Source organism: Tympanuchus pallidicinctus, unplaced genomic scaffold (assembly GCF_026119805.1).
Source record: "Tympanuchus pallidicinctus isolate F22 unplaced genomic scaffold, pur_lepc_1.0 scaffold16, whole genome shotgun sequence".
Classification (NCBI taxonomy): Eukaryota; Metazoa; Chordata; class Aves; order Galliformes; family Phasianidae; genus Tympanuchus; species Tympanuchus pallidicinctus.
The window spans coordinates 4,113,783-4,140,933 of record NW_026294679.1 but is presented as its reverse complement, the minus strand read 5'-3'; the positions used below and the strand labels follow the sequence as shown (position 1 = coordinate 4,140,933).

Sequence of the window (27,151 nt, the reverse complement as noted above, 5' to 3'; positions counted from 1 at the left end):
CAGTGTTTGGACAGGTTGGCCTTGGGAGCCTCACCCTTTCACAGGTGGGAGGTATAAACTCTGATGCTCTGCTTCATTGGCACCTCTTGTGCACAATGGGCAGAAAGAAGATCCTGCTTTTCCTCGTAAGCACAGCAATTCTGTGTGCCATCTCAGGTAAACTACTTTAAATCTTTTAAAACATCCTTACAAATAGGTGGTGAAGAGGGGCTTAGTCCTCTTCACCAATTTCATACACGTATCTCATGTGCTAATATTGTGTTCAAAGATTGTATATGTAAAACAGACTGCAATTAGATAGCATTGTTTTCTTATTAAAAATATGAATCAACTTTGTGATTAATTATTATTCACGTTGAAGTAAATTTAGTGCAATGAACTGATGCTATTCTGACTTTTACAGTAGTGTCCTGTAGCATAGATTAAAACAAAAAGTACTACTGTGAAAATATTAATGGCTTTATTTGTATAAATCCATGTCTATTAGTATGAAATTTAGGAGGAATGTAGTTTCTTGCCTGTAGTGCATACCTGCTTTAAAAGACTTCAAAGTTCAACTTGGAGATGCACATGGAGCAGCAATGCTTCGCTTTATATCATGTAATGGAAACACAGTAGTAAGATACAGCTGCTATCATATATGGTATCATGAAGTCTCAAGGACGTGTATTTTTCTACCAGAGGTGTCCTTGAGGCTTTCATACACATAGAAAGAAAACCTGGAGACAATAAAAGCCCAGTTGGCAAATTTACACTTGCAAATCACAACCGTGTTCAGGTAGGTTGGGCTTTGTGAGAAACCAATATTTAGTATTACTGAGGACTTTCTGACTACTAGTGATATTTCGCTGGAGTTAATATTTGAATACACAATATACCCAGTAAACACTTCTGGAGCTGTGTCTTACCTGACAGCATCACAGTTTGCATTGGAAAAAAGACTTCTCTGTATCAATTAAGCTATGCCTCTAGGTCATTGTCATTTTTTTAATATCCTTCTTCAACTTCAGAGCCCAAAGCTTCACATGGTACAGGATGTGCAGCTGCACCTCCATTGAGTGTAGAGGGACAAGTGTTTTTTTTGACAGGATGACTGCAGCTTGATTAGTGCACCACAGAATAGGCTTGGCCCTTTTGAAAGCCAAGGAACAGAAATGAATTATGCTGAGCTTTCCATCCACCAGAACTCCTACATCCTTTCAACAAGCACGAGAGATGCAGAAGAGAGGAATGGGAGAGGAGAGTAATGGAAACGAGGAGCCTAGGTCAGCTGAGAGTAGCAATCTTCATGGCCTTGAACTTGTGTGGTGTTGAAATTGCCCTGTGAAGGAGAGATGTGTGCGTGCTGCAGTGTTTTCCCATGTGTTCCTTGTTTCTCCTTTCCCAGATGCCTCTCTGAGCTTGGTGAATGGCTGGAACCACTGTGAGGGGCGCGTTGAGGTCTACTACAATGGGAGTTGGGGCACAGTCTGTGATAACTCCTGGGACATCAGTGATGCCACAGTTGTGTGCAGGCAGCTGGACTGTGGCTTTGCAGTTTCAGCACCAGGAAATGCCTATTTTGGACAAGGCACAGGCACAATTTACCTGGACGATGTGCAGTGCACGGGGAACGAGTCATCCCTCTTTGAGTGCAGGAGCCGTGGCTGGGGTGTGCACAACTGTAACCACTCTGAGGATGCCAGCGTGATCTGCTCAGGTACCATTGATTGTCCTTCCCAAGTCCTGCTACTTGGGCTGATGAATTGGCCCTACTTTGCCTGGCATGGGGAGTCGTGGAGCCATATTTGCAGCCCATGTTTTGCCGTGCTCCTATGGGAGATGGCCCTGCCGACACCCCCACGCTGTGCATTGCAGCGTGACAGGGCAGCACTGCCATCCCCAGTGCTGGGAGCAAACCTGGTGCGCTCCTTCCTCCCAGTGTCCCTTACTTGCTTCTTTCTCTTCCTGCCTCAACAGGTGCTAATACCTCAACCCTTGTTTCTACTTCACCACCATCCAGCACACCTGGTATGTATGTGATTTTTATTTATTTATTTTTGCTTATTTTTGTATGGGTTGTCGTTTATATTTCATATCTCAAAGTTTTGTCTTTTATAGTCTTTAATAAAATTCTGAATTTTCCACAATATCTACTAACTTGTGTAATCCTACCTTTTACCCTTCCGTTACTCTGATTGTCCTGTGAGAATATTTTGGCATCTGTCACTTTCCTGATCTCTCATATGCTTTATGCCATTTTAGCCAGCTTCTGTTCTTTTCTTTCATGCATGTTTATGCTTTAAGCCTGCCAAATGCTAATTAGCAGTGTAGCTTCATAGCTCTGTAATGATTACACCTTAGCTTTGTTAAGAAGAGTGTATCCATTCATTTCATCTGGACACTTTGCCATCATTTGCTCTGGTATGTGTACATTTACTGTATATCAATTTGTTGATAAGGAAATCTAAGTGAATCTCATTTACATCTCTTTTTTTCAGCTCAAAAATATTTCTGTGGTAGCTTCCTTTCCAATTCATCTGGAACAATTCAGAGTCCCTTTTATCCTTCAAATTATCCAGATAATGCAGATTGCTTGTGGGAAATACAAGTCGTGAACAATTATCGCATTATGCTCACGTTTGGAAGTATTCAGTAAGTAAATTGCTTGTTTCCTGACTAGTAAATGGGGCAAAAATTTCAGCTTAAAAGCACAGTTCTCAAACATTTTCCCAATACTTAAACGCGTATCATAAATATTACCTTGAAATTGTGTCAGTGCAGTATCTTGGTTTGTTGTTTATTCAGCATTTATAATACTGAACTTTACCAAATGCGTTTTACCCCACTGTTCATGTTTTGCCCTATGTTCGTGTTCCTTCCCCAGGCTGCAAGGTGGATGCCAGTATGACTATATTGAGATCTATGATGGTCCACCAAGTACTTCTCCTCTGCTTGGAAGAATTTGTTCTGGTTACAACATCATGTACACATCCTCTTCAAATATGCTGACTGTCAGATTTCACAGTGACTCTAGATATTCAAATAGAGGGTTTTATGCTGATTATCATTCCTTTCCAGCAGATCAGAACACCAGTAAGTTTCCGTTCACTTTATAACATTTTCTTGGCCAAAAGGCTTTTATACCCTGATGTTATTTGCCAAAGTATTTGTTAATGTTTTTGCACCGCTCCTAAAAAAGATGACACTCTTACTTGAATTTCATAAGTGGTTATTAACTGATGACTTCCAGACAATAATTAATTTTTCATTTTATAAAGACCTTCAACTATCAAGTTGGTTCCACTTACATGGTTTTTTTTATGATGGTCAGTCTAAACTCATCTTTATTCTTATCACCTCATTATTTTCACGTTTTTTCTATTCTTGTGGACAATTTCTTGTACAAAAATTCATTGGAAAGGATATTTGAATTTTCCCTACTCCAACTAGCAGGACTATCACCAGCACCAGATCACATCCATTATGAATTTAAGCAGCAATGAAAGTGAAATTGGACTCTGAGCTGCATCTCCAGGGGTCTTACCTGCAGACACTCAGATGTGATCATTTCCCTCTACTCAGTGCTTGTCAGGCAGCAGCCTGAGTACTGTGTTCAGCTCTTGTCCCACCAATTCTAAAGTGATGTAGACAGACTGGAGAGGTGTCCATAGGTGGTCACATAGATGTTCAAAGGGTGGAGAACTTGCCTTAGGGGGAAAGACTGAAGGAGTTAGATAGGAGGACCTCATCACAGTTTTCCTGTACTAAGAGTGTGGCTACAAAGAGGATGGAAGCTCTTTTCAAGAGGGCCACATGGAGGAGATGAGAGGCAACAGGTACAAGTTGCATGGTTAGAGGTCTTGTCTTGGTAGAAGAAAAAAAATTTCAGTGAGAAGAATCAATCTCTAGCATCTCTGTCGTTGGAGTTTCTCTAGATGAGATTGGACAGGCTGCTACATAATCTCATCTGTGCTTCCTTATCCCATGAAAGATTGAACCTAATGATCAGTTGCAAATCACCAAAGGATGAAATTTTCATAGCCACAACTTCTCTGAGTGATCTCTTCCATTGCGGTCTAGCGGGGGAGTTTTTCTAATGCATTTCTAATTTCTAACAGCCACCCCAAGCACAAATAGTTGCCATCAATACTTACAAAATCACCTGCTGTCCCTGGACACTTATCTCTGCCGGAAGCTAGGATCTCCCTGGGATCATTCCTTTCCATGTAATGGACCCAGTCATGAGGATGGTTCCTAGATCTCCTCCCTAAGCAAGTAGTGTTTCTGCAAACAGTATACATTTATTTCTACAACTTCCACGTTAGCTTTTGGATGCTTATTTAGAAAAGACTCCCATCTCTAATCATTTTTGTATGAGTGGTGATACTGGATCAAGGTGTCATCAAAATGCTATGGTATACTACTTGTTTTTACTAGGAGAGTAACTGAAGGTCAACTGAAGTTTGTCAGAGATTATTCACATCTAAGCGTGAGGTGTAAAAATGAAATACCTTCCCTAAATGATAGAAGCTTTTGCATTTGGTGAAACTTTATCATGTGAACATTATTAATTACATCACTTCACTAATAATTCATATTTTCTGCCCTAGCCCTCTTTTGCTTCCCCACCCACATGCGTGCAGTTGTAGAGAGAAGCTACCTCCAGTCACAGGGTTACTCTGTGTGGAACGCTAGCTTGTCTGACTCTTCTTGTAGACCAAGAATTACATCAACCCAGGTTATATTCAACATTCCATACAACAGCTGTGGTACCCGTAGACAGGTGAGTGTCAGTGTACTTTGGACATATCTCCAGATCTGGGCACAGAAACTTAATATGCAGTTGGAAAACTGTCAAGAATTGCATGGGGCATTGCTGTCTACAAGTATTCAGAACACACAAAAGCAGCATGTCTTTCCGGAGGCTAAGGTTGATTAAACATCCCTGCTTGTCCTTCTTAGATTTTAAGTAATATCTGTATGTATTTCAGTGATGCTTTAAAGAAGAAAGTGTAGGATAGAGTGAACAGTCACATATAAGATGCTTTAGGTTTTTGAGTATGACACATCCTTTCTGAGTAATAGAAGGATCTGACACATACAGTTTGTACTGCATGGTGTGAACGTAACTACGCACAATAATCTTGCACTCATCCAATGTGTCAAACAGAGCAGCAACGAGACTTTCACCTATTCCAACATGATAAGAGTATTTGCTTCTGATTCCACCATCAAGAGGAAAAAGGACCTTTACTTGCATGTGAACTGCAAAATGCTCCAGAAAACCTGGGTACAAGTAATGTACACTGCTAATGACCGTGGTGTTGCTAACATTGATGAAACCCAATATGGCAGATATGAAGTGGACTTTGCATTCTACAATTCCTCCTCTTTCCTTTTGCCAGTGTATAAGTTTCCTTACTATGTTGAGCTGAATCAGACTTTGTTCCTTCAAGCTTCTCTTCGCAGCAATGACTCAAATCTGGTGCTGTTTGTGGATACGTGTGTGGCATCACCTGATCCTAACAATTTTACAGCACTGACCTACGACTTGATCAGAAGTGGGTAAGAACTTTTCTTAGGAATGATTTTGAAGGTATTTGGATACAGAGATCTTAAAGTGAGTCATTAATGAAAGATATAACTTAGGACCAGTGTGCATTGGTTATCATTCTCAATACAAATACACTTTTAATAAACACTTTCTGCCACAGACTAAATAAAATTAAATGTGGCAATTGAAATCCCATTGAGAAGTAGCAGTCAAGCTCCAGTTTCACTCCAGGAGGCAGCGTAGAAACTGAGGTCTAGACTTGTTTCTGACATAGATGAATGAAATACTGGAATGTCGATGGCTCTTTGTTTCTGTACTCCAAAATCAAAGTTTTTTAAATACTGTTTCCTTGAATTTATACAAAATTTGCCTTTTAATTTGAAATGGAATATTTGTGCTCTCTTGTCAGTAATGCTAAATAGACAAAGAGCTAGAAGCATAAAAGTGTTGCTCTTGGTGTCACATTTTCTTCCAGGAAAGAAAAACTCTTGCTAATTTATTTCCCTTGTGTGCTTAGTGGGACTTGAATCTTTCTACCTCCTGAGAAGAAGTTCTTATTGGTAACCTTACCAAAGTAAAATAACCAACCATTAGGCTGGAAGTCTATTGCTTATAGGAGGCTAGGGCAGTGACATAGTGCCTCCTGCATGTGAGATGAGTGTCCTCCCTTTTACATGCTGTGTGAATATGAGGAAGGTTTTCCTCTTGTTGAGATTTCTTTTGATTCTACCTGTAAAAATGCTTATTCATCAAGCAGAAACAGAAAGGGCACTCAACCAGGACACATGTCAAATAGATTCTGGTCTTTTTACAATTAATTTTTATTCATTTGACCTTTAACAACGTCAAAAGAAAGTGTATTTACTAAATCTAAAATCAGTAATATCCTCTTATAAATATCATAGGTGTTGGGATATCATTGCAATATAGGATAAACTGTGAGAACTCTGGGATCTTTATGAGGAAAAGAAGCCCAGTGAAATCTAATCTGTTAGTTTTCTCTCTCTCTCTAGGTGTGTTAAAGACCCTACCTACTCTTCTTATTATTCACCATACCCAAGCGTCAGTCGGTTTGCTTTTAATGCGTTCTCCTTTGTCAACCGCTTCCCATCAGTCTACCTGCAGTGTGAGATGGTGGTGTGCAGCTCTGGGGACTATTCTTCCCGCTGCTATCAAGGCTGTGTGAACAGGTTCAGGAGGAATGCAGGATCTTCCCAGGGGAAAGTGAGCGTTGTCATCGGACCTGTTCAGCTTCAGGAGGCTCCCAGTGAGAGCAGGAATGCTGGTGAGTGCAAACAACTTGTATTCAAAGTAGGGCTCTGTATATTGCTGTGTGTTTGCATGTCATTTCAGAAAGCCAGTTCTGCTGGCTTATGCACAACCCTATTACAATTCTTAAGACTATTTTTTAATATGTATATAAAGTTATTTTATAGTATTCACAAACAATTTCCTTTCTATTATACTTAGGCCAAATATTTGTTCTCCTCGTGTCAAGTAGCAATTGATTTAGTTCTGCCAGAAGAGAAATGAGATGTAGCCCATCTACCTACTGGATTTGTATTAGATTTTCAATGTTTTTTTCTGCCTGATTGGTATACCTCTTATTTATTAGCAACCACACTTTAGGTCCCCTTGAAAATGTTTCCCCATTCCTTATAAATGGTGTTTCTACTGTTAGGAAACAGCATGTATGGTCTTGGAGTGTAATTATTACAAGTTCCTAGAATTGTTTGAGCTGGAAAGGACCCTTAAAGCCATCTTGTTCAACTCCCTGCAGTGAACAAGGGCATCTGCAGCTCAATCATTCCTAGCTACTTTTTAAGTTCTTGCCATAATCTTTGCTTGTTTGCTATGGACACAGAATCACTTCTTAAACACCTGATAATTTGTTTTCCATTCAGATCTGTATTGCAGATCCGATCAGATCCGTTTTGTATCAATTTCTCTTTACCTTTGAAATGAACTAGCTCAGGAGGCGAATGTAAGTCCCTCTCTTTCTCTCTCACGCACAGAGCTGCCCTCCAACACCCAGGTGAGAGAGGAGCTCGAGAGCCCTGTGAATGCTGCCAGCTCCCACGTTCCTCTGGCTGTGGCCGCCGCTGTGCTGGCAGCTGCCATCCTCACAGTGGGAGGAATTCTTCTGAAGCGCAAAATGCAAGAACCCATCCCCTACCAGATAATGTGAGAGGTGACCAAGAGTCTGCAGGTGGAGGGTGCAATTCGGATGTTTCAGAGCATTTCAACTGAGCTCTTGTTTTGTTGATGTTGTGTTTCACGAGAACGATTTCAGCGGCTTGGGAAAGAACTGATTTCTTTTGCCATCTGCATTCTATTATGCAGATAGAACACTTGTGTGGTGTCCTGCTGGTATTAGAAACTCCATAAGTAGCCATGAAAAATGTTTCTTTTAGATAAAAGAATCTCAGTAATCAGCCATAGAATAAAATACACAGATATTGCACATAAGGAATTGTTCCTGTACGATGTTAATTTACTGGGGGGGAATGGTTCTTCACATTTATATGGTTCTCTCGGAAAATGTAGGCTATTTATAAATATTTGCGTAGAAGATAAATACAATCTGACCTGTTGTGTAAGTGTGTAATTTAAAAACACAGGGGAGGAAGCATTTGTAGAGAGATATTTCCTTTTTTTTTTTTTTGGTCTTGCAAATACACTGCCTATGTGTCTGAGCTCACTGCTGATACATTATCAGATTAAAGGACATGGTTTCTGAGAAAGTGACTTTGCCAAGGAGCGATCTGTACTCCTGCTATTATGCATTTCCAAACCTGTAGTGGCAAGGGGAATGTACGAAAGTTGCCATAAGGAAGCGTGACCAGCCTCGTATCCCTGTGTGAGAACAAAATAATAACAACATTAATAAAGGAAGAACCTGTTGGGAAGAACCCAGTTGCTACAGGTGAAAAGATCATTGGTATTTAGTTGAGAAATGCTCCTCTTTAGACTTTTTTGTTTTCTAGCAAGCAGTGACAGAGGAAAGCTTGTTAGGAACAGCATGAATACTACCTGTGAGGTGAGCCAGAGACAAAGTAGTGACTTATACTTGAGATTACATCTTGTCCTGGTGAGGAGGATAAGAGTAGACAGAAACAGTCATTTCAGTCTGTAGTATTTCTTCCTACCTTTTCTAGGTGACCCCAGGCATCTCCTCACCTCCCCATGCACTGTGGAGAAGGGACCTAACAAGAATGGACTGCCAGTGCCTACAGAGAATGGAAGTGCATTTTGTTTCCCAAACATGGGGAATAAGAACTGAGGAGGGTCCTCCCCTTTTCTACCTACCACCCTACAACCACATTTGAAGGGCAAAGCAGTCAAGGAAAAGGACCATCCTCTCTGCTCTCTACTACTCTCTGCTCATTCTCTCTGCCCCTACTACTTTCTCTCTTGCACCAGCTCCTGCTGTTGTACTGCTGTTGTGCTACCCCATAATTTTTCATAGTCTGATGGCACCTTTTCCACATCTCACATTCCCAGAGTATCTCTGTAATCAGACTGGGAGAAATATCCTAGGCCCAGGATGTTGATGCCTCCAATCAGCAACATGCTTGTGCTTTTCAGAATTGTTTTCCTGCGCTACGTCTGTACCAGGGGTTCTAGATGAAGATAAATCAAGGTTGTACCAGAATACAGGGTAGAAGTACCAAGTGCAGCGGTTTCAATATTAAATGTTGCTGTGAAAAACACTAATAAACTGCTCAACTATTTGATGTCCCAAAACCATTGTCCCAATCTCCCCACAGTTTCCTTGATCCACAAGTAGAAATGTGGAATTCAAGAAAACTAGGCTTGGTGAGGAAGAAAAAAATCGTTTTCTGAGGTCAACATGCTCAGTGAATGGCACTTCTCTTAAGTACCTTCCCTCTCACCTCCTGACCCACAGTATTCAGGAGCTCTTCTATTGGTAAATCCAAGGGACATGACTCAGCTTTTCTGATCCACTTGTCTCCTCACTGTAAAACAAACACAAATTGATTTGTATTGACATGCTTCATGTCACACAGGCAACAGAGTTCAAGAGGCCATCAAGGAACCTGATAAATTTGACTAAACTGCCTCACGGGATCAAAATACAGACATTCAGACTATTGCCCCTTTGTGTAGAAATCTGTGGACACCCTCGTTCCAGTGTAGATGCTTGGAGTAGTCATGGATGAAAACTGATTAGTGTCCTACGTCCTTTCAGTTGTTTTCATCCGAACATCACAAAAGCCAAAATGTCCACAGAAACCCCCTAACAACAGGCAGCAGAACATAAAGTGTTTTCAAAGTCCTTTCACAGAGTAATATGCTGAGAAACACTTCAAGCTGCCAGAAGAAGTCCTAGAGAGCAAAAATACATTATTGCTAGAGAACTTCTACCCAATGGGAAGAATGAAAACCTCCTTTTCACGGTATTTGACTGAATAATTCAATATAATCTGAACATAGTAGTTATCTATTTGTACTGTGCTGATTGTCTGATGATTAAGAGCTCTAGAAATACGTAGATCTTTGACGTTTGTCACAAAGAATTAATTAATGAAGAATGAAGTGAAAAAATAAATGATCGGTGCTGTTTATTTACCTGGACAGCTTAGTGGGTATTTTTTCCATTGAGCCATATGGGAATCACTTTTGTGTTCCCCTTCCTCCTACGCCTTTTCAGTTATTACAAGAGTTTGGAGAATTGCTGTCCATCACTTACTCTTGCTTCACTGATTGCAACGTTGGATTGGTCAGCCAAATGTACTGTATTTTCTCAGCTTCTTGTCAAAATGTCAAAACAGAAGAATATGAATTGTGAATACCAAGTGCTGGGTACATTTCCTCATTCGTGTGTGAATGTGGTTGTTTGGATAAAGAAGAAATATATTTACTCTTCTCTTAGGTTTGCTTTCAAGGCTTCCAACCTTATCTTTGGCCTCTTGTGTTTTGCACTTCCTTCTTCCATTCCAATAATGCTGGCCTTTGTGGAAAGACCTTCCAGGTCATTTTTTTTTCCCTTGGGCTCCTTGAACGCAATAGATTTGTGCATTACAATAACCGTGCCACAGATTTTGACTGCTGATAATGCCATTCAGGACTTGATGGCTGTAAAGGTAAGAATCGAATGCAGAATGATATTTTGGCACTTCGATCTTAGGATAGTTGTCAGACTACTAGCCACTCTGACAAGAGAATGATGAATGAGAATTCAACATTATTTTATCCTTTGGAAAGCTTTGGATGCATTTTTCAAATTTTAGAACAAACGTAAGTTTGTTAAATATGCTTAGAATCCACTGATTTTTCTGCTTGGTTTTCACAAAAAGTTACCAGCTGACCGTGATTCTCTTCATGTTTTCTTGCCATTAACAGTTTCATGGTGAACAGAGTATGAATTTGGCATGACCTTAAAATTCCAAAAACAAATATACTCATGCTGCAGCTACAAGGTTCTTCAGATATCTCACAGTGATTCACTTAAAGCCTCAGAACTGCCTCACTAGTTATCTGGAGCAAGTTGCCCACATAGTGTGGTAAAGTATGTGTCACTTACAGTGGTGAGAGATCCTCTCTGCTGATGGCTGAGGTGCTCAAGAAAATAAATCAGCAAGCAAGCCTTAATGCCTCTCTGAGGTCTGCTCTTGTTATAACACCTGGCAACTGGTAGCTCAGCACAGAATCACTGATTGCCCCCTCTCCTTTCCTCATATCTCCAGCATGTTGCCTCTCCAGTGGCTTCTTTGACCATCAAGACCCTGCAGCCACTTGCAGCCCCCTTCTTGTTGGCTCTAATACTGAAGGTAGAAACACTGAAGTTGAGGTAAAGCTAGCAATGCTGGTAGCACCCAAGTGTCTAGATGAGGTGTCTGTTGGTCATCTTCACTTTATATTTAGCAACAGCCACAGTTCTGGTGGGTTATGTTCAGAGACTCCCACTTGTTCTTGATCATGATGCTATTTTATCATTAATGTATTTATTTATCATATATATATATATATATTATCATATATATATATATTTATCATATATTTAAAGTATGCCAAATCTGTACCCCATTGATGGCTCCCCTGGGAACTTGTCTCAGTAGCTGGAACCAAGGTTTGAAGTTCTCTAACAACCTTCTTGGAGATAATCCCGTTTGAATTTCAGGATCCCACTACCTTCCTCAGACTTGCCAAGATTTGTCATCATAAAAGAAAAATACGAGACTCGTCAGCCAAAATCAAGAGGTGTCTTTGGATAAGAGCTCATTTTGTTTGTACAACGAGGTGATTGTACAACTCATAGTAGCATAAATATTTTCTTCCAAGCAGTGGAAAATGTTACTCTTGAGATACTATCTTCAAGCAGAAACCAGGATGTGACAAAATATTGAATAACAAATCAAACATATTTTTACTTCAGACTATCATGCCATGCTTATTTTACCATCCTCCCGTAGAAAAAAGAGATCTATAAAGCCACTCCCCTTCAGAAATAGAGAGTATATATCCTGATGGTTCTTTCCATCAACAGCTCTTGATGAGATGGGTACCACTATGATATTGATGTGCTTCCTTTTGCTTGGTGCAGCAGTTCTGGAGGCCAGATCAGGTAAACCACTTAGACTTGTTCTAAGGCACATAGAAAACGTGAGATATAAAGATTGTTGATTCTGTTGACAAAAATGATAGTCATGCTGGTATTAACTTGGGAAAAAGATTAAAGGTGAAATTGAGTGCATGTTAGCAATTCTAGTAGAACAAAACTGTCCCTAATTATATTAAATTGTAATAATTATTTAAATCTTCTAGCTCCCATGGGACAGTCCTTATCTCAGTGCCTTGAATTGTTGTTAGAGTTGCTTCTATGACTATATAATGTATGTGTGGTTCTCCCCGTTACCGAAATTTGACCTAGGAATTATGGAAGAATTTATTTATATTTTACTAAAATAGATACTTGTTGTAGAATATATATGTGACTACATAGGCTACATGTAAAATATTGCTTGAGTTATTTGAATCTTCGCCTTATGTACAATTTAATGAAATATAAAAGAGATTAGTTTTCATAGTCTATCACTGTGTGATGGATTACAACAATCAAAGACATGAAATGACTTTCATTCAAAAAATTTTTGGACCTTTTTTCCTTACACGACAGTTACTGTCTCCTAAGTGATGTAGGTACCTTTGAGGTAAATAATAATGTGTATAACCTACAATAATTGCAGGTATTGTTTCTAGTTATAGCTAGATAACTAGTTATATAAGTATCATTATAACAATTTATATTGCCCTTATCCAGTTTTCTTAATCTGTCCTTTCTGTCCTCTCCTTGCCATCTTTCTCTCAGTCTCTTTTTCTGTTCTCTCTGCTCTTGCCTTCATTCCCCAGCCCTGCCTCTGTCTCCTGGGTCACAGCAAGAGCTGCATTTGTAGCTTTGAAGACTTTTCCAGTTTTGACACCTCTGAAGTGCAAAGCAGGATGCATTGTATCTGATTAGATTCCCAGCAAATTATTTTGCTTGAATGAAAGTAAAATCATTTCAGATCACTTTTAATTTCCTAACGCCAAGTTTGTTTCTCCCCAGGTTTGCTTCTCCAGTTTGAAGAAATTGTATAAGTATGGTTTATAAATGTGCATCTCCAAGTAAATGCTTGAAACAATTGAGATCCATAAAAATCAAGGGCCAAATGTGTGGCTCCTCACTTTGAACTGACAGTTAACAGTGCATAAATAGGGAAATATTTAGTTTGGGCATTGTCTTGACAGCTCCTCTAGTCCATCAGCAGTGAATTAGATGAAGTGAAGAAATCCTGGAGCTGGTAACTTCTCAAGATTCTTTTGCTTTGGATGACTTTGTGTCAAGTAACGAGCAACACATAGATTTGACAGATAGGAAAATCCTGGCAAATGCAGCTTGCTAGTTTGATTTCTGAAGTATAAATCCTGGAGATCTTATATTACAACATTTATTTGGGGACTTACTTACATTTTAATAAACTCATCAAAAATGGATCTAGGAATTGATATTTTCAGGCTGTTTATGCAGGATGTCTGAATTATGGAAAAGCTAAATCAAACTGAAAAGCAGATGGGTTTCACATGAATAGATCTATTTTAAGAGCAGCTATCTAGGTGTGTTCACGAAAAGTTATTCAGCATTTCTTCATGTAAGAAAGTAAAAGCCAGTGGATTCCTACCGAAATGCTTATAATTCCATTGTGTTCATTGTCCAGTTTTTGAACACTTAGTGGAATTCTTGTAAAATTAGTCCTAAAAAATACAGGATTTAGTTGTGATATGTGGACTCTAGATCTTTAAAATTCCCTTGCAATTTTACAGGAAGACATGTTCCGTATAAATTCCATAACCGAGGGAGAAGATGTAAGAATGACTGTTTTTTTCTCTAAAATCCCACTCTTTTTTCAGAAGAATTAATTTGGTCTTATTCTGATGTCATTTTAAGCGAACTAGCACACTGCTTGGTGTCCTTAATGTCGCACATCAGTAGTATGGAATGGCTTCTGAATTCCAAATTGTTTGCCTGGTAATTTTTCTATGCCACCACTGTGGTTACCCAATGAGAATAGGTTTAGGAAGAAGTGGTAGTGGATGTCATTGCATTTTGCTGTGTCCCTGAAACCTCAGCAATTTCCTTGAGCCACTTTGAGCTTTGCCTCTGCCACCAGTTCAACATTCTTTCCACAGCACATAGAAATGCTACTCATACACGCTTCTGGTAAGACACAGGTTGGGGGAAGAGAAGTCTTGTCGTACTTTCTAAACTTATCTAGGATTCAATGCAAATTGCTCCATCTCCCTCTTCTTACCAGAAAACATTTGGAAGGCAATAAAGAACTACATAAACACATGTTTCTAAAGCATGACATTTTCTTCCTATCAACAAAGCAAAAAATTTTAGTGCTATTTTTCTTACTTGAATTTTCCTAGGATTTCATTTTGATATTGAAATTCATTTTCTTTCTTCTACTCACTTATTTGTGCTTTTCCTATGATCAAATAATTTCATTTGTTACGAAAATAGTTTGTTCTTATCCCACTTAGTCTTCTATAGAAATTTTGCATGAAATACATTTAGCTGACTTTCAGGTAAGGCAGGGAGGAAGAAAATATTGTCTGTCCCTCCACCATTTCTCTGTCCACACCAATGGCTAATACTAGACCAGACAGGCACCCACGGGGAATGGTGGTATCCCGGGGCAGGAAGATGACATAAGCAGCTTCTACAGGTCCTTCCCAGGTAACTCATCCAACTGTGTTTGTGCTCAACTCCCTCTCTCCCATAGGAACCGGTCTCCACCTGGTCAATGGACAGCACAGATGTGAGGGCCGCGTAGAGCTGTATCATGAAGGCCAGCTGGGGACGGTTTGTGATGATCTCTGGGACCTCTCTGATGCCCAGGTTGTGTGCAGGCAGCTGGGATGTGGCCAGGCCATTGCAGCTCCGGGCAGTGCTTACTTTGGCCAAGGCTCAGGCAGCATCCTGCTGGACGACGTGCGGTGCCAGGGAAATGAGCTGGCTTTGCAGCACTGCAGTCACATTGGATGGGGGAGACACAACTGCCGCCACCATGAGGATGCTGGTGTTGTCTGTGCAGGTACTGCAACATTTTACTATTCCAAAGTGTTTTCTGTAAATTTATGCGTTCAATTGATTTGAGTGTAGTGTTATTCAGTCATCCTTCCTCGAAGACAGCAATATGACTTACCATGATATCTCTACTGCTGTATGGATGCAGTCTTTAGAGCTGTACCAAGTGACATGTTTTTCTTACCTGGCACCTGTAGGTCCACCGAATACGACGGACTGGCCCCATTCAATGGGTGAGTCATGCCTCCCTGGCCCTGCAGCACACTCTGCCCCAAGCAGCAAACAGCTGCTCCCACAAAGGAGCTGAGCTACTGCAGGATTGATGGTGATGGGGACAAGCCCTGCAGCTGCCCACAGTCCCACAGTCCCACAGCTCCAGGGCAGGAAGCTGTAGGAGAGAGCTCCAGCCTCAGCTGGCTCAAAATGTCTGGGCCTTAGGGCAGGTGCTACAGCTGTGCCCTTCCCTGCCATCGCCATCTCTAAATACCACTTTCAATTTAATGATGATTTCAAACAGGCTGTTACCGCCCCCATTCTCTCCATTATCTTCTGTCAAGGTGGAATGTAACAAAGGGTAATTAGACCCGATCCCATTCCTGAGGGGTCTGTAGCCTACATGAGACATGCTCATCATACAGACAATGCTGATGTGAGTGATTTTATTCTCTCTGTTTGCAGGACTGAGTGCCACCATACCAGTCACCTCCGCAGTGGAGACAAGCGCCCTCGTTCCAGAGACGACCTCCCCACTGGAGAACAGCACAGCAGGTAACTGCCCAGCATCACTCACCAAGCACCTTCATGCCCTCAATCCAATTTCCTAAACTCAATTGCATTGGAGGATATCTCCCAGCCATGGGAAGAAAGAAAATATGGTCTCTTCCTCCACCACCATCTCTGTCCACACCAATGGCTAATACTAGGCCAGACAGGCACCCAAGGGGAATGGTGGTACCCCGGGGCAGGAAGATGGGATAAGCAGCTTCTACAGGTCCTTCCCAGGTAACTCATCCAACTGTGTTTGTGCTCAACTCCCTCTCTCCCATAGGAACCGGTCTCCACCTGGTCAATGGACGGCACAGATGTGAGGGCCGCGTAGAGCTGTATTATGAAGGCCAGCTGGGGACAGTTTGTGATGATCTCTGGGACCTCGCTGATGCCCGGGTTGTGTGCAGGCAGCTGGGATGTGGCCAGGCCATTGCAGCTCCGGGCAGTGCTTACTTTGGCCAAGGCTCAGGCAGCATCCTGCTGGACGACGTGCGGTGCCAGGGAAATGAGCTGGCTTTGCAGCACTGCAGTCACATTGGATGGGGGAGTCACAACTGCAACCACTATGAGGATGCTGGTGTTGTCTGTTCAGGTACTGGGACATTTCTACTTCTCCAAAATCTTTTTCTATAAATGCATACAACAGATGCATTTGGATGTTGGGTTACTCAGACATACTTCTGAGATATAAAAAAAAAAAACCCATGATGTGATATCTCTATTTCTGTGTGCATGTTTTGTTTAGTGCATTTGTATGTGACATTTATTTCCTACATGGCATCTATAGTTGTCAGGAGTATTTAGAGGAGAGCTCCAGTTTCCCCCGACCTTTGGTGTCTCACGCAGCAGTGTGCCACGGCAGTGCCCTTCCCTGCCATCACCATTTGTAAATACCACTTTCAATTTAGCAATAATTTTAAAGCATGTCGCTCACCTGCCTCCATTCTTTCTGTTGACTTCTGTCAAGATAGAGCATGCTGGTGGAGTAATTTGTCCGTCTTTCATTCGTGTGGAGCCGGGTTTCTAGCTTACACACAGTCATACTCATTACTCAGATACACTTCTTCATATGGCAACTGTCCTTTATTTATATTCACAGAATGGAGCTCCACTGAACCCCCAACACTGCCCACAGTGTGGCTGTCAGAGACAAGCTCCACATTAGAATCGACCGCTGTAACCCACACCACAGCACCAATGACGTCCATTCTGGATTTGACAACTTCATGGCCAACATCCACTACACTGGCTGAAGAGACTTCCACAGTAGCAATGCCCAGCACAGGACTGTTAGCAACCAGCATGTCACAGTGGAGCACCACACTAGATATGACAACCACACCACAGACTAGCACTGCTCTGGAGACAAGTACTGAAGTGCCAACGACCGACAGAACACCAAGCACGACATGGGCAACAACTACAGTGCTGGGGACGAGCTTGCCCATGGATATCAGCACAGCAGGTAACTCTGCCCAGTGTCACTCACCAAGCTACCTCATTCCCTCAGTATTTCTTCCCACACCTGATTGCACTGGAGGATATTTCCTAGCCAGGGGAAGAAAAATTGTGGTCTCTTCCTCCATCATCTCTGTCCACACCAATGGCTAATACTAAACCAGACAGGCACCCACGGGGAATGGTGGTACCCCAGGGCAGGAAGATGACATAAGCAGCTTCTACAGGTCCTTCCCAGGTAACTCATCCAACTGTGTTTGTGCTCAACTCCCTCTCTCCCATAGGAACCGGTCTCCACCTGGTCAATGGACGGCACAGATGTGAGGGCCGCGTAGAGCTGTATTATGAAGGCCAGCTGGGGACGGTCTGTGATGATCTCTGGGACCTCGCTGATGCCCAGGTTGTGTGCAGGCAGCTGGGATGTGGCCAGGCCATTGCAGCTCCGGGCAGTGCTTACTTTGGCCAAGGCTCAGGCAGCATCCTGCTGGACGACGTGCGGTGCCAGGGAAATGAGCTGGCTTTGCAGCACTGCAGTCACATTGGATGGGGGAGTCACAACTGCAACCACCATGAGGATGCTGGTGTTGTCTGTGCAGGTACTGCAACATTTTACTATTCCAAAGTGTTTTCTGTAAATTTATGCGTTCAATTGATTTGAGTGTAGTGTTATTCAGTCATCCTTCCTCGAAGACAGCAATATGACTTACCATGATATCTCTACTGCTGTATGGATGCAGTCTTTAGAGCTGTACCAAGTGACATGTTTTTCTTACCTGGCACCTGTAGGTCCACCGAATACGACGGACTGGCCCCATTCAATGGGTGAGTCATGCCTCCCTGGCCCTGCAGCACACTTTGCCCCAAGCAGCAAACAGCTGCTCCCACAAAGGAGCTGAGCTACAGCATGGGGTGGTGGTGATGGGGACAAGACCTGCAGCTGCCCCACAGTCCCACAGTCCCACAGCTCCAGGGCAGGAAGCTGTAGGAGAGAGCTCCAGCCTCAGTTGGCTCAAAATGTCTGGGCCTTAGGGCAGGTGCTACAGCTGTGCCCTTCCCTGCCATCACCATCTCTAAATACCACTTTCAATTTAATGATGATTTCAAACAGGCTGTTACCGCCCCCATTCTCTCCATTATCTTCTGTCAAGGTGGAATGTAACAAAGGGTAATTAGACCCGATCTCATTCCTGAGGGGTCTGTAGCCTACATGAGACATGCCCATCATACAGACAATGCTGATGTGAGTGATTTTATTCTCTCTGTTTGCAGGACTGAGTGCCACCATACCAGTCACCTCCGCAGTGGAGACAAGCGCCCCAATTCCAGAGACGACCTCCCCACTGGAGAACAGCACAGCAGGTAACTGCCCAGCATCACTCACCAAGCACCTTCATGCCCTCAATCCAATTTCCTAAACTCAATTGCATTGGAGGATATCTCCCAGCCATGGGAAGAAAGAAAATATGGTCTCTTCCTCCACCACCATCTCTGTCCACACCAATGGCTAATACTAGACCAGACAGGCACCCAAGGGGAATGGTGGTACCCCAGGGCAGGAAGATGGGATAAGCAGCTTCTACAGGTCCTTCCCAGGTAACTCATCCAACTGTGTTTGTGCTCAACTCCCTCTCTCCCATAGGAACCGGTCTCCACCTGGTCAATGGACGGCACAGATGTGAGGGCCGCGTAGAGCTGTATTATGAAGGCCAGCTGGGGACGGTCTGTGATGATCTCTGGGACCTCGCTGATGCCCAGGTTGTGTGCAGGCAGCTGGGATGTGGCCAGGCCATTGCAGCTCCGGGCAGTGCTTACTTTGGCCAAGGCTCAGGCAGCATCCTGCTGGACAACGTGTGGTGCCAGGGAAATGAGCTGGCTTTGCAGCACTGCAGTCACATTGGATGGGGGAGTCACAACTGCCGCCACCATGAGGATGCTGGTGTTGTCTGTTCAGGTACTGCAACATTTTACTACTCAAAAGTGTTTTCTGTAAATTGCACCCATTTTATGCATTTATAAATTAACTTCTGTCAAGCTGGAATATTATGGAATAATAATTTGTCCTGATTTCATTCCTGACGGACTCTGTCTGTACCCTCTATTGGGCATTCTCATCATTCCACTTATCCTCTTGTGGCTGGTATTATCTTCTGTATTTGTAGCAGTGACCGCCACCACAGAGACAAGTTCCCCTGTTCCAGAAATATTGCTGAGAGAAACAAGCTTTCCGGTGGAATACAGCACTGCAGGTAAGTGTGCCCACTGTCACCCACTGTGCCTCTTTGTGTCCCCGATGTCTCTTCCCACACCAGTTAGCAATGGAGGTGATCTTCCTGCCCTGGACCTCTCATGTCATAGAATCACAGAATGGCCTGGTTTGAAAAGGTCCACAGTGATCATCTAGTTCCAACCCCTCTGCTATATGTAGGGTCACCTACCACCAGACCAGGCTACCCAGAGCCACATCCAGTCTAGTCTTGAATGCATTCCAGTTAAGCATTCTTGGCAGTCGAATCTGCAAGGAGGATGCAAGCAGAGCATGAGGAGAGCTAGTAGTTTGGAAGCCTGTGTCTTGGGGCCAGGATCTATTGGGCAATGAAACTGCTGGCAGCTGGGGACACTGCAGAAGAGGGTCATGGAGTGTGTGCCCCTTCCGTGGATAAATATTTCCATAAGTATTTTGTGGAAATGTTCTGCATGATGAGCGTGCTGTGGAATGGGAGCTCCTTGGAGATGGGTTCTGCTGGGGAATTCTGACATACCCTGACTGTGTTCGATGTTCCACACCCCAGGTGCCCGTGTGCGGCTGGCCAGCGGCCGACATGCCTGCGAGGGCCGCGTGGAGGTGCAGGACGGGCAGCGCTGGGGCACAGTGTGTGATGATTTTTGGAGCCTGAGGGACGCGCAGGTGGTGTGCCGTCAGCTGGGCTGTGGGCCTGCCATCGCCGCCCCGGGCAGCGCTCACTTTGGTGCTGGCACAGGCCGCATCCTGCTGGACAACGTGCAGTGTCGTGGGGACGAGACCTCCCTGCTGCGCTGCCGGCATGGTGGCTGGGCTGTGCACAACTGTGCACACATGGAGGATGCCGGTGTCATCTGTGCAGGTAGGTGGGTGATGGGGATCCAGCTCCATGAGCGCCTCGTTGTGCTCCATCCCTTCCATCCATCATCCCATCCTGGTGCTCCTTCATCTGAGCATCACAGCTCACCCGTGGCTCCTATTCTTCCCCCACAGCTGCTGTGAGCACCCCAGCACCAGATGCAGGTAAGACTCTCCCGTGGCTCTCATCTTTTGCATTTTGTTGAGCTCTTTGGTTGGACCAAACCGTGGACTGGTATTGCCAAAGTGTTCACGTTGTTTTGTTCAGAGCTAACAAACCAAAGTGCACTGATATCAAGGCATGCCAAGACCGCAAGCACACTGCTACTCCACTGACATTAGTTGTGTGTGTAGTACCCTTTATTTAGTGTGATGATTTTTATACAGTGCTCACATGGTATTTTTCAAATTGATACGGTTTTACTCGAAATGTTCACCATTTGCATTCACAGCTGCAGGCAGTTTATCAGTCAAGTGTTGCACATTGGGTCCTCTTTGGCTGTACAGCTGCCATTACCTTCGTCCTGCTCTTTCTGCAGTGAGAAGCAGAATTAAGAACTTGAGCATTCACAGAAAACAAAATGGAGAATTGCCTTTTGCATGTTGCATGCTGTAAGAATTAAGTTCAGAGCTTATGCCCACCTTCCTATAAGGAAGCTGTAAGGAGTATCTGTGTGTTTTATGTAAGAACACATTCATGCTGGCATTTTGTAGCCACCCTCATGGGCAAAGCAAGAGATAATTCATTTAAAGCCTTGCCCAGCTGCTTGGAGTGCTTATTTCTGTGTGAGGGGATGCTGTCTGTTCAGGAAGGTGTTTCCATGTTGATTCTCATGGGCCCTCCCAGAACCAGACCTTGACTTCAGGAAGAAGAGATCAGAGCAGCCTGAAGATGGTGATCTGACACTACAGATGTGACAACAAACCAGCAATGTGAAAGTAAACCTGCAGCAAAACCAAATATTTGTTTAGATTTGGAACATACTGAATATGACCTGAAGCCAGCAGGAGAGCTGCTTTTCAGCATCTGTAGATTAGTTACGTAAAGCAAAAGTTCCGTTTTGTAAAGGTTACTGCGAGTAAATTCTCTTCCACTTCCTTTTGCAGCACCTTACTTTTGTGGTGGCTTAATTTCAAATTCCTCTGGGATGCTGCAGAGCCCAAACCACCCTGGAAATTATCCAAACAACGCTGACTGTGTGTGGGAAATACAAGTACAGAATAATTTCCGTGTTATGCTCACATTTAGAGATATTGAGTAAGTAAATCATTGATTCCCCAGGCAGATAACAAAGCCAAAACTTACTTGAAGAGTTTGAAAGTATATTTGAGACATTTTCCCAACTTGAAGAGTGTCTTCCAGCATTTGGAAGACTTGAACAGATTGGATCAGTGAGGTGTTTTCTGCTTGCAACTACATGCACAATGAATAAAACCTCTGCCCCAAAAACTTCAAGTGCTGAAGGCTTTCATCAGGTCAGCCCGAGCTTCTGGAACACTCTGACAGGTGCTGATGCTTGTTTCTCAGGATGCAGAGCAGCAGGTGCCAGTATGACTACATTGAAGTCTATGATGGGCCCCCACACTCTTCTCCACTTCTTGGGAGAATTTGTGCAGGTTCCTTTCGCACGTACACGTCATCTTCAAACCTGATGAGCGTTCGCTTTCACAGCGATTCAAGATACACATCTAGAGGGTTTCAAGCCCACTACTCCTCCATTCCAGCAGATCACAACATCGGTAAGTTCCTGTTCAGAATAGACACCGCTGCTCAACAGACAGGCCTCTAATAGATTCTTAAAATAAAACATGTCGTTTCGTAAAATAAACATGTGCATGTATTTAAAGATGTAAGGGAAAGGAAGTGATGTGTGCAAAATATTCTGGGTTCTACTGTGAGCTGCTTTAAGTAAAAATCAGCATTTGATTCAGTTGCGCCCTTTGATCATTAACCAGTTGCCTAATTCACAAATGTATCATACCTTCTTCTTCCACCAGCCCTTACGTGCTTGCCAGACTACATGCACACAGTGGTTAGCAGGGACTATCTCCAGTCCCAGGGCTACAATGCAGAGGGGGTCACCCTGAATGACACTGGCTGTGAACCGATGCTCACATCACGTGAGGTTGTGTTCAACATTCCCTACGACAGCTGTGGGACGACGAGAGAGGTAAGCTTACAGCCCTGCACTGAACTGCAGGGAACACTGAAATGAGTCCTGAAAGGACTGCTGTGGTCCTCGGTGCTAAGAAGTGCAATGAAACCTGTAGGTTTAATTGCTTCAGTATTCCTTGCCTCATGGAATCTTCATGCTTAATAGAAATGACTTTTCAGGGAGGAAAATCATCGTTGTAAGTGCCGTGCAGATTTGGGGTGATTGTGCATTTCATGGTCAGTGTACAGAAGTGCAACAAGTTGGCTCTGCTGTGAATTCAGAAGTTTTTCTCCACTAATTTCTGCTTAATTAAATACCAGCAAGTTTATTTACATCTCATCTTTACATCTACATCTCAGAAATAACCAACACCAAGCTTAGTTCAAAGAGCTTAAGATGAAACTACCCTTTTTAATTGCATATTACTTTATCAAAGCTTAGAATACAGGATGTGTAAGAAATTCAATTCCTCTTTTTAAATTACATTACAGGAAAGCAATGATACAATCAACTATTCCAACGTGATCAAAGTTATCTCTTCTGGGCACATAATAAAGAGGAAAAAGGATCTTCTGTTACACATCAGTTGCAAAATGCTACAAAACACATGGATGCAAGTGATGTATGTTGCTGACGATACTGTGGATGTGAATGAAAATCAGTTTGGAAGATATGCTGTAAACATTACGTTTTATGATTCCTCATCATTCTTGCGGCCAGTGCGTGACTCTCCGTACTACATTGACCTGAACCAAAATTTGTACCTTCAAGCTTACCTTCACAGCTCTGACCCAAATCTGATGATGTTTGTGGACACATGTGTGGCATCACCCGATTCTCATGATTTTAACACTCTGGCCTACGATATAATCAAGGATGGGTAAGAGCTTTCGCAAGTCTTTAGATGTGTGGTGGTAATGTCCTTCCTGCATTTATTTTAAAAGAATAGAGACAGTAAGAACTGGTTTGGGTCTTCTTATCAATGCACTGTCAAAAGAGTTCTCTGATTTTTTTTAATTCTTTTTACAACCTAGGCCTAAGAAATGAAACTTAAACCTTACTGATATTTTGTTTGGCTGGCTTTGTCCTTGTCCTTATATGCAAAACTCAGTGAGCAGTGGGATGGATGGAGGAGATGGTGAAAACTGGGAGCAGAAATCTATCATCATAGGCATTCATATTTTAGTAAATCCAGCAGAACCATGTCAAGTGTCAGGCCCATTCGTTGTGCCTCACATAGAACTGACAATGAGCAAGGAGCCCATTCTCCCCTCTTCACCACTTGGCATACTTCCCTCTCTAGCTTCTTCACAGGACTTAGGTATACTTAGACACAGTCTAAAAGTTGCATTATTTTTGTTCTCAGCACCTGGCTGCGTTCTAATTTGCCGTATTTTTGAAGTAATCCACGTGTAAATCCATAAAGACTAATTCTCTTTATTTCTTTCTAGATGCATCAGAGATTCTTCCTATGCCTCGTACTACTCCCCCTACAGCCACTTTGCTCGCTTCAAGTTCAATGCCTTTGAGTTCATCCACCGCCACGCGTCGGTCTACCTGCGGTGCGAGCTGGCGGTGTGCCGGCTGGGCGACTACTCCTCCCGCTGCTACCAGGGCTGCCTGAGCCGCTCCAAGAGAGAGGCAAGTCCTGCCCACGAGAAAGTAGACGTCATTGTCGGACCGCTAAAGCTTCGAGAAGGAGATGCTCAGAGCAGGAATACTGGTAAAGTCAAGTAAATTTATCTCGTTCTTATTTTAAGCCTTACTTAGTTGCTCAAGTGAAAAAGCCATAGCTCTATTTGTTTCTGACATCTGTCCTTGAAATCTGCTTGTGTTAACTTCACCGTAAACAGGAAGGGATTGTTTGGCTCAATTGTCACTGAATCGTAGAATCATAGAATCACAGAATTGTAGAATCATAGAATGGGTTAGGTTGGAAAGGACACTGAAGATCATAAAGTTTCAATCTCTCTGCTGCAGGTAGAGTTGACAGATATTAAGTCAAGAACATAGAACCCTGTCTTCAACATCCTTCTTCCTTCAACATCTTGCAAACTATTTTCATCTGCATGCATGAAAAATGATAGCTGCTTTGGCTGTCCCAAAACAGTAACCCAATTTAGTGCCATAATTCCATTGGACTAATTAGCTCCAATCTGATGGTTGTAAACTGACTGCCAGCTCTGCTTCCTGAGAATCACGTTCCCAGATCTATTAGAAATGTTTTCCTTCAGTTGTCTCCTGCTCATGAAGCTTGCTTAGTTGTCGTCCTTGCTACCAAAACTCCTGTTCAAAGGGCAATGAAATTAGAACTTCTGGCTGTGATCTAGGAAGCATCCCTTTTAGCACAGCAGCTCTTTGTGCCCTGCTCCTTGACACCACAACACCAAACACTCCTCTCTTCCCTCACAGGACTGGATGTTTCCGTGCCTCCTCCCAACACGGTTCCCACTGCGGGTAACGTGCTCGGGCCTCTCACTGCTGCTGTTGCTGTCCTGGCCATCGTTGTCTTCGTTCTTGCCGGCTTTCTTCTGAGGCCTGCAATGAAGAAACCACTTTTACAGAGGATAATGTGAAACAAAGGCCAATTACGAGACAATCTCATACTGTGAGCCACCAAAATGCTTCACTGACAGCAATCACATACGTGCCATTTATAAGAAGCCAAGATGGAGTGAATCCTAGCCTGTTGCAAGCTCCAAAATAACTTTGTAATCTTAACTCCTCTTAAATGATTTAAGAATAATTTCAATAATCATTGCTCAATTTGCTTGGTGCAGTCATTTTATCGTTTTTCTCCTATTTTTATCTCCTCGCATTCTCCCGAGAATGTTCATCAGATACCTTAAAATAATGTCAGCTGGAGAAAAAATATGAATGAGGCAATAACAAATATTTTAAGGTTTATTGAAAGTGAGGAAGACTTAGTTCTGGGAGAAGAAATATGCCATTTGGTGTTGTAGCTGTTCTAATGGTTGGAAGCATTGTTTTTAACGCTGAAAATTTCACTGAAACAATAATCGATCTGTGCTTATTTATAAAATGCAGAGATTTTTAAGCTGAAATCTATTGCACAAGGAGTGTCACCCAAAATCAAAGGAAGGAATGTTTACAAAGGAATAATTCACTCTTTTGGTTTCAAATTAATATCTATGTGATTAAAATACAAATGAATAATTTGTTGTGTTGAGGACTGTGGTCTGTTGGACAAAAAACTTGCCAAGAACATGGAAGTTTACAGATAATTTCTGCCCTTAGGAAGCCAGAGAATAGGCTGGTGATGTCTGATGTGGAAATACCCTCTTTTGGTTTTCCAGTACTTTCTCCTTCCTGAGTATCACACACAAACACTACATCATCCACGTCATTCTGGGACCTTGAGGGGAATTATCAGCCCTCATCCCAATGTTCCCTCCAAAGCAGATGGCTGATCTAGTCTTTGAGTATTACCCTCATCGTCACCACCCCAAAGTCTTCCTGACAGATTTTGCCCAAATCTTCCAAAACTCCATTTGGCCTAGGCAATCTCTCCTCTTGCTAAACAAGGCTCACACTTCAAACTGACATCATTGTGGAAAAGCTTTTCAAAATGCTTCCTCTCAATTTTCACTCTTGCTTTTCAAGCCTGTTTAGTTCTTGACCTCTCTTTCTTGGCCATGAGAATAAATTCTCTCACCTTTCTCTTTAGGTGCATTATGTTGATGCTTTTCCATTCCATTTTCTGTTCTCTGCATCAAAGAAATCCAAATTAAAAAACACTGAGCTGTTAAAGGTGTTTGCAACCTTTGAGCTGCACAATCTGATCTAAAATCTTGTCAACTCGATTGGAAGCCTTCCCTCTGACTCAGTGGCTTTTGGATACAGCCTAAACCAAGCAAAACTGTAAATCTCATTCAAGAGATCGAACTTTAATCAGAGGTCTTTTAAGGTCTCACCAAAATGTCATTTCAACATCAAAAGAAATCTCACACCTGCTTTCCAGAAGAAATAACCTTGTTCATTTTTTAAACACTTTTGGATGCCAATCAAACTACAAAAATATTTAACTTCTTTTTTTCCCCACAACTGTTTACTTTGTTTTTTGAGGAGTGTGACTTCTCTGGACTTACCCAGCCCTTCTGAGTGTGTAGCACACATTCGTAAATCAGACTGAAACACGCTGAAACAGCCAAATCCTACATAAGCATTTACCACTGGTGCATGAAAACATGAAAAACAAGGTTTGGGACTTTTGCCTTTTATGTCTTAGTTGAAAATACAAGGAATTAAAACCAAAATGCAAACTAAAACTGTTCATTTGACCTCTTTGGGGGTGTTGGTTGTCTGCTTTGTGTGGGTCAGTGCTTCCACAATTCGGCGCTGCCTTTGTTCAGATGAGCTCCCAGGAGATGGCAGTTTGCTCCTCCTTCAGAGAAGACCAACAAACCATCATCTGGCAGGCTTTTGCTCTGAATAACTGTCTGACTTTGGTATTTTTATTTTTTCCTTGTGCCTGTCACTCAATGGCATGTACTCAATCATGTAGTCTGTTCTCATTCACT

General features: G+C 42.6%; 1 protein-coding gene across 1 annotated transcript; it reads left to right on the top strand.

The window, feature by feature from the left end:
• DMBT1 (deleted in malignant brain tumors 1) lies at window positions 1-25,720 on the top strand. The gene is made up of 22 exons (XM_052677392.1): window positions 1-156; window positions 1,388-1,699; window positions 1,960-2,010; window positions 2,481-2,634; window positions 2,867-3,075; window positions 4,593-4,765; window positions 5,153-5,547; window positions 6,550-6,821; window positions 7,552-7,722; window positions 8,524-8,576; window positions 14,781-15,138; window positions 16,111-16,491; window positions 17,573-17,953; window positions 18,928-19,363; window positions 19,517-19,603; window positions 20,127-20,533; window positions 21,562-21,712; window positions 21,983-22,194; window positions 22,453-22,625; window positions 23,102-23,490; window positions 24,062-24,333; window positions 25,023-25,720. Exons 1-22 carry the CDS (start codon window positions 96-98, stop codon window positions 25,184-25,186), a joined length of 5,262 nt encoding a protein of 1,753 aa, XP_052533352.1. The 5' UTR covers window positions 1-95; the 3' UTR covers window positions 25,187-25,720.
• Window positions 25,721-27,151: the final 1,431 nt, after the last annotated feature.

Excerpts from the sequence above, each read along its gene's own strand:
- DMBT1 (XM_052677392.1), top strand. The coding sequence starts at position 96 with ATGGGCAGAAAGAAGATCCTGCTTTTCCTCGTAAGCACAGCAATTCTG. Across the intron at positions 2,011-2,480 it reads ACCACCATCCAGCACACCTG|CTCAAAAATATTTCTGTGGT; the intron begins GTATGTATGTGA and ends TCTTTTTTTCAG. Across the intron at positions 17,954-18,927 it reads TGCTGGTGTTGTCTGTGCAG|CAGCTTCTACAGGTCCTTCC; the intron begins GTACTGCAACAT and ends AGATGGGATAAG.